At 45.9% G+C, this 13384-nt stretch overlaps 1 protein-coding gene across 2 annotated transcripts in view; it reads right to left on the bottom strand.

Annotated features, from left to right (window-relative positions):
• LOC121482335 (transient receptor potential cation channel subfamily M member 3) overlaps positions 1-13384 on the bottom strand; it is a 95149-nt gene that overhangs the window by 14993 nt on the left and 66772 nt on the right. For both annotated transcript variants that reach the window (XM_041740232.1, XM_041740235.1), the window contains 2 exons: positions 536-686; positions 217-416 (listed from right to left, as the gene is read on the bottom strand). In XM_041740232.1, the coding sequence (XP_041596166.1) occupies positions 217-416; positions 536-686 (351 nt within the window). The remainder of the gene's footprint in view (positions 1-216; positions 417-535; positions 687-13384) is intronic.

Genomic DNA, 13384 nt, shown 5'->3' with positions numbered 1-13384 from the left:
ATGAGGCTAAAAATGCTCCATTTCAGCCTCTTGTGTCTTTTCAGCACTGTTTCCCAAATAAGCGTGCCCTCCCATGTCCTCCCGAGTGTTCAGAGCTGTCAGCCATTTGCAGGAATCTAGAAAAGCCAGGTGGGAACATGGTCCTACATGACTGTCTGCAGGATGTAGTAGGAATTTCTGCTTTGTGGCTGCCCAGGGCTGTCACCCAAAGCTTACTCAGGCCGTAGTCCCGCTCATCTGGGTCACTCTCATGTTTTCTCCATCGGCAACATAGGTGCTGGAATATCATGGTCATATGGCTAAAGATGATCAGAGGCGGGGGCAGAACCGGCCTTTCATGGAAAGTCATGATAAGCTGATACCTCTGAAACTTCCACACTTGGTTGGATATTGATTTTACCTCAAAAAATGTATTGCTGAAATAGAGATGAGAGAGAATCAAGCGAGAAACTCCTCTCCTTTCGGAAGCACCAGAGCCTGCCCTCCCCCGGCCTCCCACTCCACCCCAAGTCCTCTGGAGGAAGGACCCACTCACTTAAAGACAGCGATGAGCAGGTTGACCAGCAGGATGTTCGCCACTAAAAGGTAGCAAGCCATGATGGCCGGTACAATCCAGGCTCCCGTCTTGCAGGGAGGTAACTGGATTATTTTGCCGTCCTCTCGGGTCTCATTCTGTCCACAGGGAGCTGAAGAAAGCAACACAGGCAAGAAGTGAGAAACTGTGGTTATGTGATTAAAAAAAAAAACAAAAAACAAAAAACAAACAAAACCCAACTGATATGAATGAGAGAGGGTTTTTTTTTCCTTTTTTAGATGGAGGAAGAATACAGCCATCTCCAAACAAACAGAAAACAAAACAAAACAAAACTCTAAAAAAGCCAAAAATAGAAAAATGAAAGCTTTGTGAATATCCCAAGGGATATCAGAGGGGAGCTGGTGTGGCACGTCTCCCAAGTTGTCACTGGACATAAAAGAGATGTAGGACCCCTGCCTCCTCACCCTGTCCCTTGCCCCCTCCCACCCACTGAAGGGCACCTGCTGTCCTCAGGGAGCCTGGTGAGGGCTTTCCTGCAGAGTGGAGGGGGTGCAGAGTCTCACCACCCCAGCAAGTTACTTCCAAAATGTGCTGTGGAGGCTGCCGCCTATAGCCGTAAGAGCAGTGGCAGAGGGGCTATTGATTGGAATTAGCACCAGGGCAGCAGTTAATTGCTGCGGGAAACAACCCAGGGGCTCTGAGCTAACGATCTGCTGTCTCAGTGAGGAAGGAATAAAGCAGGGCAGCGCTTTGGGAAACATTGGGAGGCTTGTCGCTCGGTGCTCCTGATGGATGGCATTTCGCTGGGAGGCCAATGAGAGGTGATGAGCCGGGACCCTGGGGCCCTTAGTTACCTGCTTTCTTCCAGTAGCATTTCCATTCCAAAAATGTGCTTTTTGGGGCACAGGGCACGAAACCCAACTGCACTGAATAAATGGGCAAATGGAAAAAAAATGTTCTGGAGGTGGGGGTGAGAAGGAGGAAGGCGATGTGTGGGACTCGGTGAGCATGAGTAATGTGCTAATGAGGCCTGCTTGGAGTTTCCAGGTAAATTCAGGGGAAAAGCAAATCCTTGACAAAGCTCCTCAGGGCTTCACAGACAACATGGCCCTGGAGTGAGATCATGCCCTCCCGGTGCCCAGAGAGAGGTGAGGTTGCTCTCCCTCTCCAGCTGCCTTATGTTGGCATTAGGGAGAGGCCTGTCTTTACAAAGGGGGTGGGCATGCAGTGGTCTCAGCAGTTGCCACAGGTAGCTTTTGAAGATCTGCCGGGAAAGTTTGCAAAGTTGGCCCAGAATCTTGGCTGGAGTATCTGACAAGGGAAGGCCCTTCTCAAGAGCTTCCCATTCCCTTCTCAAGAGCTAACATTCCTACACTGGGCACTCCATAGTAGTCCTCAGCCTTGGCTGCACAGGGAGCTTCCCCCATTCCACCCCCCCCCCCCCAGACAATTGAATCTGAATCTCTGAGGGTGACCTAGGCAAGGACATTTCTTTTAAAACTTTCCAGGTAATTCTCAGGTGCCATTTAAGAGAGTCCACTGAGCTAGAAATCAGCTGGCAAGATTATGTGATTTTTGACATGTCCACAAGTCCAAAATGCATGTTCCTAGCCTAAGAGGCTTTTAATAATGTCAGAACATCAAGATCCTGTTTTGATGACCAGAAAAGATGCTTCCTTCGATCTGCCTTCGAGGCCCTAGCGTGTTGGGGTCCGGTGTGTTCAAACAGCTGGCATTGTTTTCACTAGTAGTTGTGGCACTAAGCTACCCAACAGAGTCCTCTGGAAGGTCCTGATCATATACTCCCCTGGAAGGAAAACCCAGTGATGGAGGACCCTACTTGCTTCAGGATGAAGTCCAAACTCTGAGGGTGGCTGGCCCAGTGCCATCCCCTGCCACGTCCTACCCCTCTTTCAGAGCACAGATTGGAATGAGTCTCCTGCAGTTCCTAGAAATGCCATGCTCTCTCTTACTTCCTGATTTTCAGCCATGCTACTTTTGCTTCCAGAAGGGCCCTCTGAAACCTTGCTCCCACTCCCATGCTCCACCTGGATGAATCCTGTTTAGTTTTCAATGTTCACTTAGATTTCTAGAGCTTTCTGGAACCCACTCCAGCTCACTTTCTGGCCTGTTCCAGCCAGGACTGGGGTAGGTATTGACTGAGACTCTGCCTGGCTAAACTCTATTCAGCTCTTCTGGGATCTTTTTTAGCTAGGCCTCAACTTTTGTGCTTCCATGTTTGTCTCTTCATTGTCAGTTTCAGCAAGAATCCTGCTAAGCCAGTTTAGCCAGAATTCTCACCCTTAATAACTTCATCACCATTGATATCTCGTCTGTTTTCTCATCCTCCACCATCCTCCAGCTGGTGTCTTGATCACCTTGGCCAGCCCTTGCCAAGAAGCCTGTTTAGCCAAGATGGCCAGACTCCCCTTACGCTGGTGTTTCCTCTTCGTGATCTGACCCATACCCTGCTCCTGGTCATAAATTTCCAGTTTCCCTTGCTGCATTCAGAGTTGGGCCTGATCTCTGTCTTCTATCACAAAACTCATTGTAGTAGCCCCCCACTCCCACCCCCTTGAATAAAGTCTCCCTTGCCATCTTCCCTTGCCATCTCCCCGGAAATACTGATCCCAGTTCTTTATTTGGGATCCTCAAAAGCGAAGGATAGTAGAGACTGGGAGTATACATGTGGGGAAAACACAGCATTTGCCAGCCTCCGCTCTGGGCACTTCACATTGGCCAACACATTGAAGCTTCCCAGAAGCTCCATAAGAAATGTATTCCCTCTGCATCTTGATTGAGAGAACACATGCCAAGGGGTGAAATGCCTTACCCAAGATCACACAGCTAATAAGGGATAATGCCAGAACCATTCAAACATTCATCTAAAAAATGCTGAGTTCTAGCTATGTGATAATAGAACTGGCATTGGAGATGCAGTGATGAATGAAGAATTGAATCCTGTCTTCTCTGTGACCCCAGAGCCTGCACATACTCTGATTTATCTCATGTGGTCTTTTCAGTGTAGAATACACAGTAATAGTAGTGACCACCTATCACATGCTTAAAAGTAAGGCAGTGTGCTACGACCTTTACTTATATTGCCCTATTTTAATCATGACAATATTTTGATAAACAGATATTCTTATCCTCATTTTACAGATGAAGAACTGAAGCTCAGAAACCTTTAGGATTCTCTATCAGGATCTCAGAAAGAACAGATTCAAGAGGTCCATGCAAACCTTCCTGGCTATGAAGTTTCCAGTGTGCCTCTAAAGAAAAGGCCAAGAAAGCGTTGAGGGGAGTCTGTATTATGAACAAATGCAGACACAAGCTGATAGACATCTGAATTTTTTTGTTTCCACCAACATGAATAATGGCCTGAGTTGTTCAGATGAGGTGACAAATGTACTGAACACTAAAATTTGGAGTGTGAAGAAAGAAATTTGATTCACATTAAAGGTATCAGGTGTAGGAACCCATGTTGCAAAGATTAAGATGCATGCCCTTTTGACTTCATCCTATAGTATATGGGGAAAAGAAACTTTTTTTTTTAAAATGTACACAATACCTTTTCCCCAAAGAGTAACGGAAATTTAAAATGAAACACTAAGGAGTGTTTGATATAATCAGCATCATCCTTAAAAATATGATGAAGGAGGATATTTCTCCAAGATTGTCTCTTCCCCTTCTGTCTGAAGAAATGTCTCAGAAGCTTATTCCAGATCACAGGCAATGGAATAAAGAGCTTAGTTGAGTGTATGACTACATTTATCCTATTTTTTTTTTAAAGAAAGGATTTTCAACTAAAAATCCATCTTGAGAAGATAACAGGACAAAGAGGATTTCTCCACCTCCTTTTGAAAATCCATACAGTTTGCCAGAGGATTTAAAATTCCATTAGCGCAGCTCCCACGGCTTACTCCAAAGGTGAATTAGATTTAGATGGCTCTGCTCTTTTCTCACACAATGCTTTTTTTTTGACAAGACAACTGGAGATGCCTCCCTTTGTATGGCTACATCCTTCTAGAAGGTTCCTGATCTACAAATGTTTTCAATGGTGGTGGAGCCAGACAGAAGTTCTCTTTATGGAAGTGTGGGGGCACTTTCTAATTCTCTCAACAGGGCTACCATCTATATCTTATAGTAATGGAGGACAGGAAGAGGAAGCATAATCGAATACCAGGGAAGCTCTAACTTTGTAAAGTCAAAAGCACCACCTGCCAGCACTGCCTTCTACTTCTTTTGTGGCTCATTTCTTTTTCCTTCCCCTAACCAAACTGCTAGGTTGGAGGCCAAGCAGTAGTGATGTGGCACAAAGGTAACCATCAGGAAGGAGTGAGAAGAGGCTTCAGTTTCTCCATCCATGAATGGAGGGACCAGGACCATTGCTATTCCCTACAGCACGGTGCATACACGACAACTCAGGAAGTCCAAGACGATTTTAGAATACAGAAACAGGGCACTAAATAACAGTGAGAAACTGATGACCTTTTCAAATCCCTTTTGATCTCTCTGGCTCCATCAGAGAGAATACATCAGTTTGAGGATAATATTTCTTTAACACTTCCTTCATATTTGCCAAATTCCCTTGTTAGTGAAAATTGGGCAGGCTGAAGGCTCAAACAACTGGACAGAATTTCATAACAATGCGATTGTCATTCTGTTTATTTTTTTGTTATCTTCTATTTATATCAAATCATACTGATTTTTCAACTTGTGGCTGTGATAATACATTTTTAAAAATAATGTAGGTTTTAAAAAGAAGCCAATCTCTCTAAAACCATTAAAGAGTAGAACCCATTTTTACAAAACAATGAATGGTTTATGTGACTAACCACTGAAAAATGCTGGACTAGATGATTTCCAAGCCCATCTAGCCCTGTTATTTTATTACTGTGATGAGGAGCAAAAGACCAGAATAACTCTCAGACTGGATCATCTATCCCTGGAGCTAACTGTAGGTCACTTGTAGAGGCCTTATTATTTCCATTCCTGGCACAAAAGCAATCAAATAATTAGCTCCCATTGCATGACATGGAGCCCAGCCACCATGGGGGGAACCAGTGAAAAAAGCGTGTAACTCTTCAGGGCTTCTGGTCTACTTGCTATTTGCACACATGTTCAGCTTTGAGCTAGTTAAAAAGCACTACTGAACTGAAAATGCCTCATTTTTTCACCCAGTGAATTAGAAAGCAGGATATCACAAGTCTAGGTATATAGTACGTGAGTTGTGGGTATGGGTGGGACATGCATTATGGGGGAAAGTTCAATTCCCTCTGTTATCTTGGTTCTGTGGTCTTGCTATTCTATACGTGTAGTTTACCTAGAGACAAAATTGTCATTTTTTGCTGTTATTTGAAAGGTTTCAAAATTCCAACCTTGGTAATTCATTATTAGGGACTGGGAATTAGTATTAGAAAGATTCTGTGCAAGTCTTGCTGGGAGAGGATGTAGCCTGTCGCACATGTCCTTGAGTTCATTGCCATGACACACTGGGTTGACTGCATTAATAGTTTCAATTTCTCTCTTCCCCCACCCCCCATCTCCAAGCTCCTTTGCTATATGATTTGACAGTTTCTCTCACTAAACAGGTAGAAACTATCTTTTTGCTCCTTGATTCTGAGTTTGGCCACTTGAGTGTCTTTGGTCAATGAGATGTTAGCAAATGTGGTCCATACAGAACCCAGAATAAACCCTTGAGTGTTTCTGTTTCCACTTTTCCACCCCAGTCATAACCATAAGGAATACATCAGAGCTAGTCTGCTGGAGGATGAAACACATTGGCCTCTGATTCTACTCACTTCTTTTGTTGCAGCTCAGGCTGCCCTGGATCAGCTGACAGCCAGCTGAGTCCCTTGGCATGTGACCGAACCCGGCCAAAACCAGAGAACCATCCAGCCAACCCACATCCTCCTGAGCTCAATACGTGCTTACAGCTTTAAGCCACTGCCTTCTGGGATGATTTGTCCTATAGCATTATCAATAGGCAATGTCAATATCCATGGTCAACAGGTAATGTCGATACACACCTGATACACACACTCAACTTCCTTTGCACTGCTCACAGCCAGGAGAGGCACCCTGACTTTCAGGTGGATAAAGCCCTGACTTTCAGGTGGATAAAGCCCTAAGTTCTTCACCACCACCTCCCCCTGTAACCCCAGTTTAGGGCCATTCCCATCATCGCTAAAGGAGGAGCAATTTCATCAAATGACCAATGACTAATCAGACTCTGTCTTTAGAACTTAAATTGAGGTGCTGGAACTTTAGGGAGATGATGCCAGGAACTTCACTAAAAGATCACGTGGAGTCAGACCACGTTAGATTGTGTAAAAGAAGCGAGCCATCTGTGAGAAGGAGTGGAGAGTGAGGGGAGGAAGGAGAGAGGCAGAGAGATGACTGATTGATCGAGGCGGAGGGAAGTGGCGAGAAAAGCAGATGAGAGCGGTCATGTCTACAGATTCTGGCTTCTCCAAACCACTTCCAGTTTCATTTCCAGTCAGCTCACATCATGCTTTGTTTCCTGTCTTTGAATGTCTCTGAGGTTTCCTCTTACACACTTGTAGCCAGTCTTTCTCTATTAAAGCTAGTTTGAGTGGGTTTTGTTTCTCTTGCAATTACCATTTTTCTCTAGTTGAGGACAGTCATTAACACCTTAGAGAGAATCAATGTCTCAGGCTAGTAGTTTCATCAGAGGGGGCAATGATGCAGAGCACTGGGAATTCATGGCAGTTAGGGATGGGGCTCAGGGAAAGGTTGGGAGGATAGAAATAAAAAGCATTTAACTTACAATTTGACTAAGGCCTCACCTCACTCTTTTTGACATTTGCCTAAACAAACTAGGATCAGATGAGTTTTTTTTTCTTCCTCAAACCACAAACAACAAAAGAAGTCTAAGAAAAAGTCAAAGAAATGATTCACGCTCCCAGATCTTTGTGCCCCTGTCCAGCTCCACTATAATTCTTGACTGTGAGGTTCTTGTCACAGCTCCTCTTGTGGCAAAAATACCCCATCCCAGAAGCAGGGGGGCAGGAACAGGTGGCCCTTGTATCACAGGGGCGGGGAGCTTGGATCCATTCTCACTGCCTTAACCGTGGAAAGACCCCTTAACTGTGGGTCCACACCACCCTGGCTGTCATGCCACATGTTAGGGAATATGTTTCTTGCTTTTGTTTAAAAAGGGGTTGGGGGATTTTTCAGACATCTATCCTGTACACCATACATCTCTCCTGTAAGGTGTCTGAAGGGGGATGAGCCAGGCTCTTCTTCAAGAGGGAGTATCTCGTCACAAGAACCAGCAACCTCTCATCAGGGCTTTCTGTGCTGAGAAGGATCAGTCCAGAGAGCCAGACTGTGCATCTCTCTGCGTGAATGTATATCATGGACACTAAGCTGTACTGGCTCCGCAAAATGATCCATGGCTCCTGCCGCTGCCCATCGGATTGTGCCCTGGAGTTATATGACATCAAGGGAAACAATCAATGTGGCCCCTAATATGCAGCAATGCCCTTATAAGCAAACACAGGTTCCCACTGACATTATTTACGAATCCCCTGGTAAGTGTCCGTGCAAGACATCCATTCAGACTCACAGCTCAAGCTCCTGGCTCTGCCTGACGGAACACTCCCTCCCGGTGGCCCTGGGTCCCTAACTGCCAGGCTCTGTTTGCCCCACCCCCTCTCTTGTTATTTTAGGGCCATGTACTGTTGAAATGTGAGCCTTTCACACTTCAAGTGATGCTCCTCAAACAGTAAAGAATCCAGATCATAGTGGGTCCACGTTCTGCTTAGACCTAAGCTCCCGCGAGCGGGCTCACCAGTTCCCATCACTTGCTACTACGCCATGAGTCCGAGTCCAACTGTACACTGAATATAAGCATCATGACGATTCTAACACGCGGTTGGGTGGCAGTACACCTGCATATGGTGGATTAACAACTTTTTTCTCCCTCCCCGGGGCAACACTACACACACCAGGTAAGATAAACACCTTCACCTTATAAGAATTAACCTGTTAAAAATAAGAAACTCAGATGGAGAGGCAAGGTGGCCGGCACAGGGAGGGCCAGGATGGGAGAAGCATTTTGCTGTTTGTCTTGGTCTGGATGTTTTAAATAATCACATTACTGTCCATTTCCTATTCAGGGATCTACCTATAATGGATCCATCTTATTAAGTCATTTTTAGAAACCACTGTATGCAAGGCACTAAACATGGGTGGGTTCAGTTTGAGTTCTAGAGCCGATATTTTGCCATCTGTGTACTACTGAGTAGATCAATTGCTGTATCTAAGCCTCAACATCCTCACATCTGACATCATAATAATAGAGATAATATTACCACTGATGAGGATACGTGTCCAGCGTCCCTCATTCAAGCGGTTATCGAGTCCCTTCCCTGTTCTAAGTGCTTGGGATATGCCAGTGCCAGCACACCAGACACACCTGCCCTTGCACAGGGTTTCTAATACCGGGAAAGTGGGGAGAGGTGGTGGTGGGTGGGCAGAAAATAAACAGTAGCATAAGAAATGAGTCAACTGGCAGCCCGGGTGGCTCAGCAGTCTAGTGTCGTCTTCAGCCCAGGGCCTGATCCTGGGGACCCGGCATCGAGTCCCATGTCGAGCTCCCTGCATGGAACCTGCTTCTCCCTCTGCCTGTGTCTCTGTGTCTCTGTGTCTCTGTCTCTCTCTGTCTCTCTCTCAGTGTGTGTCTCTCATGAATAAATAAATAAAATCTTAAAAAAAAAAAGAAAAGAAATGAGTCAACTAAATGGTGTGCTAGTAAGTGATAAGGAGTGTGGAAGAAAAAAGTAAGGGAGGGCAAGAAGGAGCAGGCGGGCACGTGGGTGGCGGGGAGCCACACTGAGGAGGTGAGGTGGGAGCAGACGAGGGTGTTGGCCAAGAGCCTCTTTGGAGACAGGGTGCTCGAGGCAGCAGGCACTGCCAGGGCAAAGGCCCTGGGGTAGTGGCGTGCCTGCTGCATTCTGTGAGCCAAGGGCAAGCTCTCGTGTGCGAAGTAATGCAGAGGACAGCAGCTGAAGAGGAGGAAGGAGCACTGGGGGGTGGAGGGAGGGCGTTAGGTGGGGTGCGGGGCAGGACCTCCTGGGACCCAGTCAGACAGTGATAAGGTGCTACGACTTACTGTGATCCTTCCTGGCTCTATTAAAGAGACAGTAATTCCCCTTCACCCAATTTAGCTCCTGCCTGACGGTTTCTTGTTCTACTAAGTAAGTCCTCTCTCCGTGGCTTCTGTTTTTTCTCAGCAGCTCCCTCATTCCCTTAAATGAAATAGGGACCAAACCCCTGCCCCCAGGCGGGAGGGCTGAAGCCGCCTGAATTTTGGTCCTGTGCCTTCTGCAGCGGGGACTCTCAGACTCCCCTTCGCTCCCCCCCACCTGCCAAGGAAGAGCGATCACCAAAACAGGTGCCCGGGCTCATGTGAGCGATCTCGTGATCCCACCCGCCTGGCAGCTAGCTGTCCTGCCTGCACTGGCCACACAGCAGGCCCGCTCGGGGACAGCTCACTTCCAATCTGACTTGAGCAGAATCACCTTTTATAGACACAAGAAAGGCTCACAGTGTGTGTGTGGGGGGGCCGGGATGAGGGGTTCTCAGTGACGGCATCAGAACACAAACCCACCTCTTCTGGTGGCAGCGAAACTCCCTAGGGGTTTCTGCTTGGTGCCAACCGCTGTACCCACTGCGTCAAGGGACGCTAAACGTAGGCCCAGGCAACCCCCCTCGGTTCCCTACGTGTCCTAACCTTTCTTGGCGCAGGACTCCCACCCCAGAGCTGTAGCCAGCGGGGAGTCTGAGAGCGTGCGCCGACGGCTTTACAAGCTGTGTGCATACCTATCACAGAGTTTATAAAGAGAAAGGATGGATCTGAGTTCACATTTCCCGAACACGGGAAGGTGGTCACTGCTTTTTTAAGTGAAAATAGATGGTTTATACAGCAACTGCATTTCTTCCCCAGACCCGGTACTCAGAACCCCCTGCCCCCCCAGCTGCCCAGAGAGGCTGCTGTTTTCACAAGCGAACAACTGAGTGGGCCACGCTGATCAGAGTGCTGGAAGATACTCTGTCATTGCACAAAGTACAAACTACTGACGTGACAGCTGACCTATATTTGCTGCGTGTGTGTGTTTTTGAGCCACAGCCATCCCATTTCTTTAACAAGTTTACGCTTCATGCAGTTCTACTCTAAATAACGCCCGGTGGTGGCATTTCCTGTGGCCAAGTTGGTCTGAATAGACGTTCGGGAAAATCTGAACATTATGTTACAAGCAGTATAAAATTGGCTAGTTTCTGAGTCCTGCATAGGAAAGGAGCCAGTTGGGCTCTCCCCACTCTATCCCTTACCTAATTGTGAAGCAAAGGCTGTTTTCCGGGCTCTCTGGTGGACCAGCTCGTGGGCTGCAAACTTGAAGAGTTTATAACTGAATGTTCTTTCCCAATCTCTCCGTATATCGTACCACCAGTTAATCAAAGGAGAATGATCAATGTGCAGGCTCTGTGCCGCATGCTCAGCGATGAACCATACACATGTGTGTGAGCCAGTGAAGGGTCCTGGGCCACCCCCACGAAGAGAAGAGAGAGAGAGAGGAGTAAAAGAGAGTTGTGGGGTCAAGTCCAGCTTGATTGCTAAGTTAGCTAACAAGATACAGAGGAGTAGCTTCCTGTGTGCATTTAACGTCTGACCCAGCTACAGTCAAACCCCAGCGTAAGATGCAATTCTACTAAGGCGACATAAAACCAACGTCTGGTGGAATGAGAGCAATCATCGGTCCTTGGGGGCCACAAAGGACAAGCCAACGTGGACAGGCATAAGGCAGATGTTCATCTATGGCCGGCCTTTCAAAGAATAGGGTCGATATGGGTCTAAATGAAACAAGTTTCAAACTCAGGTACAGCAAGGTCTTACAATTATATAGCAAATGAACTGTAGTTACAACCATCTTGGAGATTCTATGTCAGATTCCATGCCAGATGCTCTCAAATATAGTAGCTCATTTGATTACCATAATAACAAATACGTTTTTAAAAAGGTATTAAGGTTACGGAGGCTGAACATTAAGACAACAGGGTGAAAATCCTGCAAGAAACACTGTATGATTTCTCAGGTGTTTATTTACTTTAAAAAATTCCATTCGACAATTAATAAAACACTTGCTATATCCCAGAAATTATTCTGCATGCTTTAGAAATTTCAGCTCATAAAACATAGGAGAAAAAAAAAAATAAGGGAGTGTCTTACAGTGAGCTCAAACTGTCCTAACAAAATGCCATAGATTCGGTGGCTTAAACAGCAGACATTAACTTCTCCCAATTCTAGAGGCTGCAAAGTCTAAGACTTAGGTGCCAGAAGAATCGATTCTCCAGCGAGAGCCCTCTCTCTGGCTTACAGACAGCCGTCTTCTCACTGTATGTTCACATGGCAGAGAGGAAGCAAGCCTTCCACTGTAGCTTATTAAATGGGCACTAATCTTATCATGAGAGTCCCTCTCACCCCCTCTAAATCTGAATTACCTTTCAAAGACCCCATCATAGTCACACTGGGGGTTAGGGATTCAACACATGGATCTGGGGGAAAATAATTTGGTCCATACAGGTAGGTACTATTATGTCCATTTTACAGATAAGTAAACTGAGGCACAAATAGGAAGTAACTTGTTCAATGGCACGCAGCTAGTAAGAGGCCTCAGAGCCTGGATTCAAACCTACGATGGTCCATCATTTTTGTTACCACATTGTTCCATTTCTCATGATGAGGGAGTTGACAGCCATGTTAAAGCAGAATGTCTAGACATCTGCATGGAGACTTTCCTTGTGTTTCATTCTTTTGGCTGGGTCAGTGGCTCCCAAATGGTGATGTCCACAGAGAATATTCTGTATAAAGACTTTTGAGAGTGGGGCACCTGGGTAGCTCAGTTGGTTGAGTGTTTGACTCTTGGGTTCGGCTCAGGTCATGATCTTGAGGTTGTGGGATCGAGCCCTGCAAGGGTTTTATGCTTGGTACATTTTGCTTCAGACACTCCCTCACCCTCCCACTCCTTCCCGGTCTCTCAAATAAATAAAATCTTTAAAAAAAATTTAAAGACTTTTGAGAGTAAGTTTGAGCATGTTTTTGGCCAACATGCTTACTTTAGAACATCTATGTGGATAATACATTCAATGTGAATGGAAAATGTAGGTTTATCACCACAAATATAGTGAAAGATATTACAAAGCCCACTTTTCATTTTATTGAATATCCAACGTTGCTTTTGGAAACAAGTAAACTGATATTCTTTGGAAGAGGCACAAGCAATTGATTCCAGGCCAGGAAGTGCCAACTATTGGGCATTGGACGAGCTGCTTCATCTCATAGGCTTGAAGACTCAATTTCAGTCTTCTTCAGGTCTCTCTTATCCCAGTTAACTGTGTAAACAGGCTGTTTTTAACCCATGAAAACAGAGATCTCCCCACTTCACTGGAATATGTTGATGGGCCCAAGCATAAGCAGTTAGTTGGCTTAGACACAGCTGTTTGTACCCACCGTGACTAATGGCTTCATTTAGCATCACAGTGTTCGGTTTTCAGTAGGATCTCTGTTGAGAAGAGGCTGAGGAGTGGCCTGAGATAATGTATAATCAATGAACAAAGCCAAATCTTGTTTTGCTGTCACATGAACAATTAGCCCATTGCTTCACGTTACTAGGTGAGTGAAGGAACTGGTTATATCAACGGTTGCCATGGATATGCACTGCTCCAACTGGTCTCAGATTACAGCATGATGTTGAATTGAGGAATATCAAGCAAAGGGATCTGGCTTTACCAACCAGTGGAAGTGTGAGGCATCTGAGCCCA

The sequence above is a fragment of the Vulpes lagopus genome, chromosome 2, assembly GCF_018345385.1.
Source record: "Vulpes lagopus strain Blue_001 chromosome 2, ASM1834538v1, whole genome shotgun sequence".
NCBI lineage: Eukaryota > Metazoa > Chordata > Mammalia > Carnivora > Canidae > Vulpes > Vulpes lagopus.
Note: the sequence above shows the minus strand (reverse complement) of the source record. Positions and strands in the feature narration are given on the sequence as shown.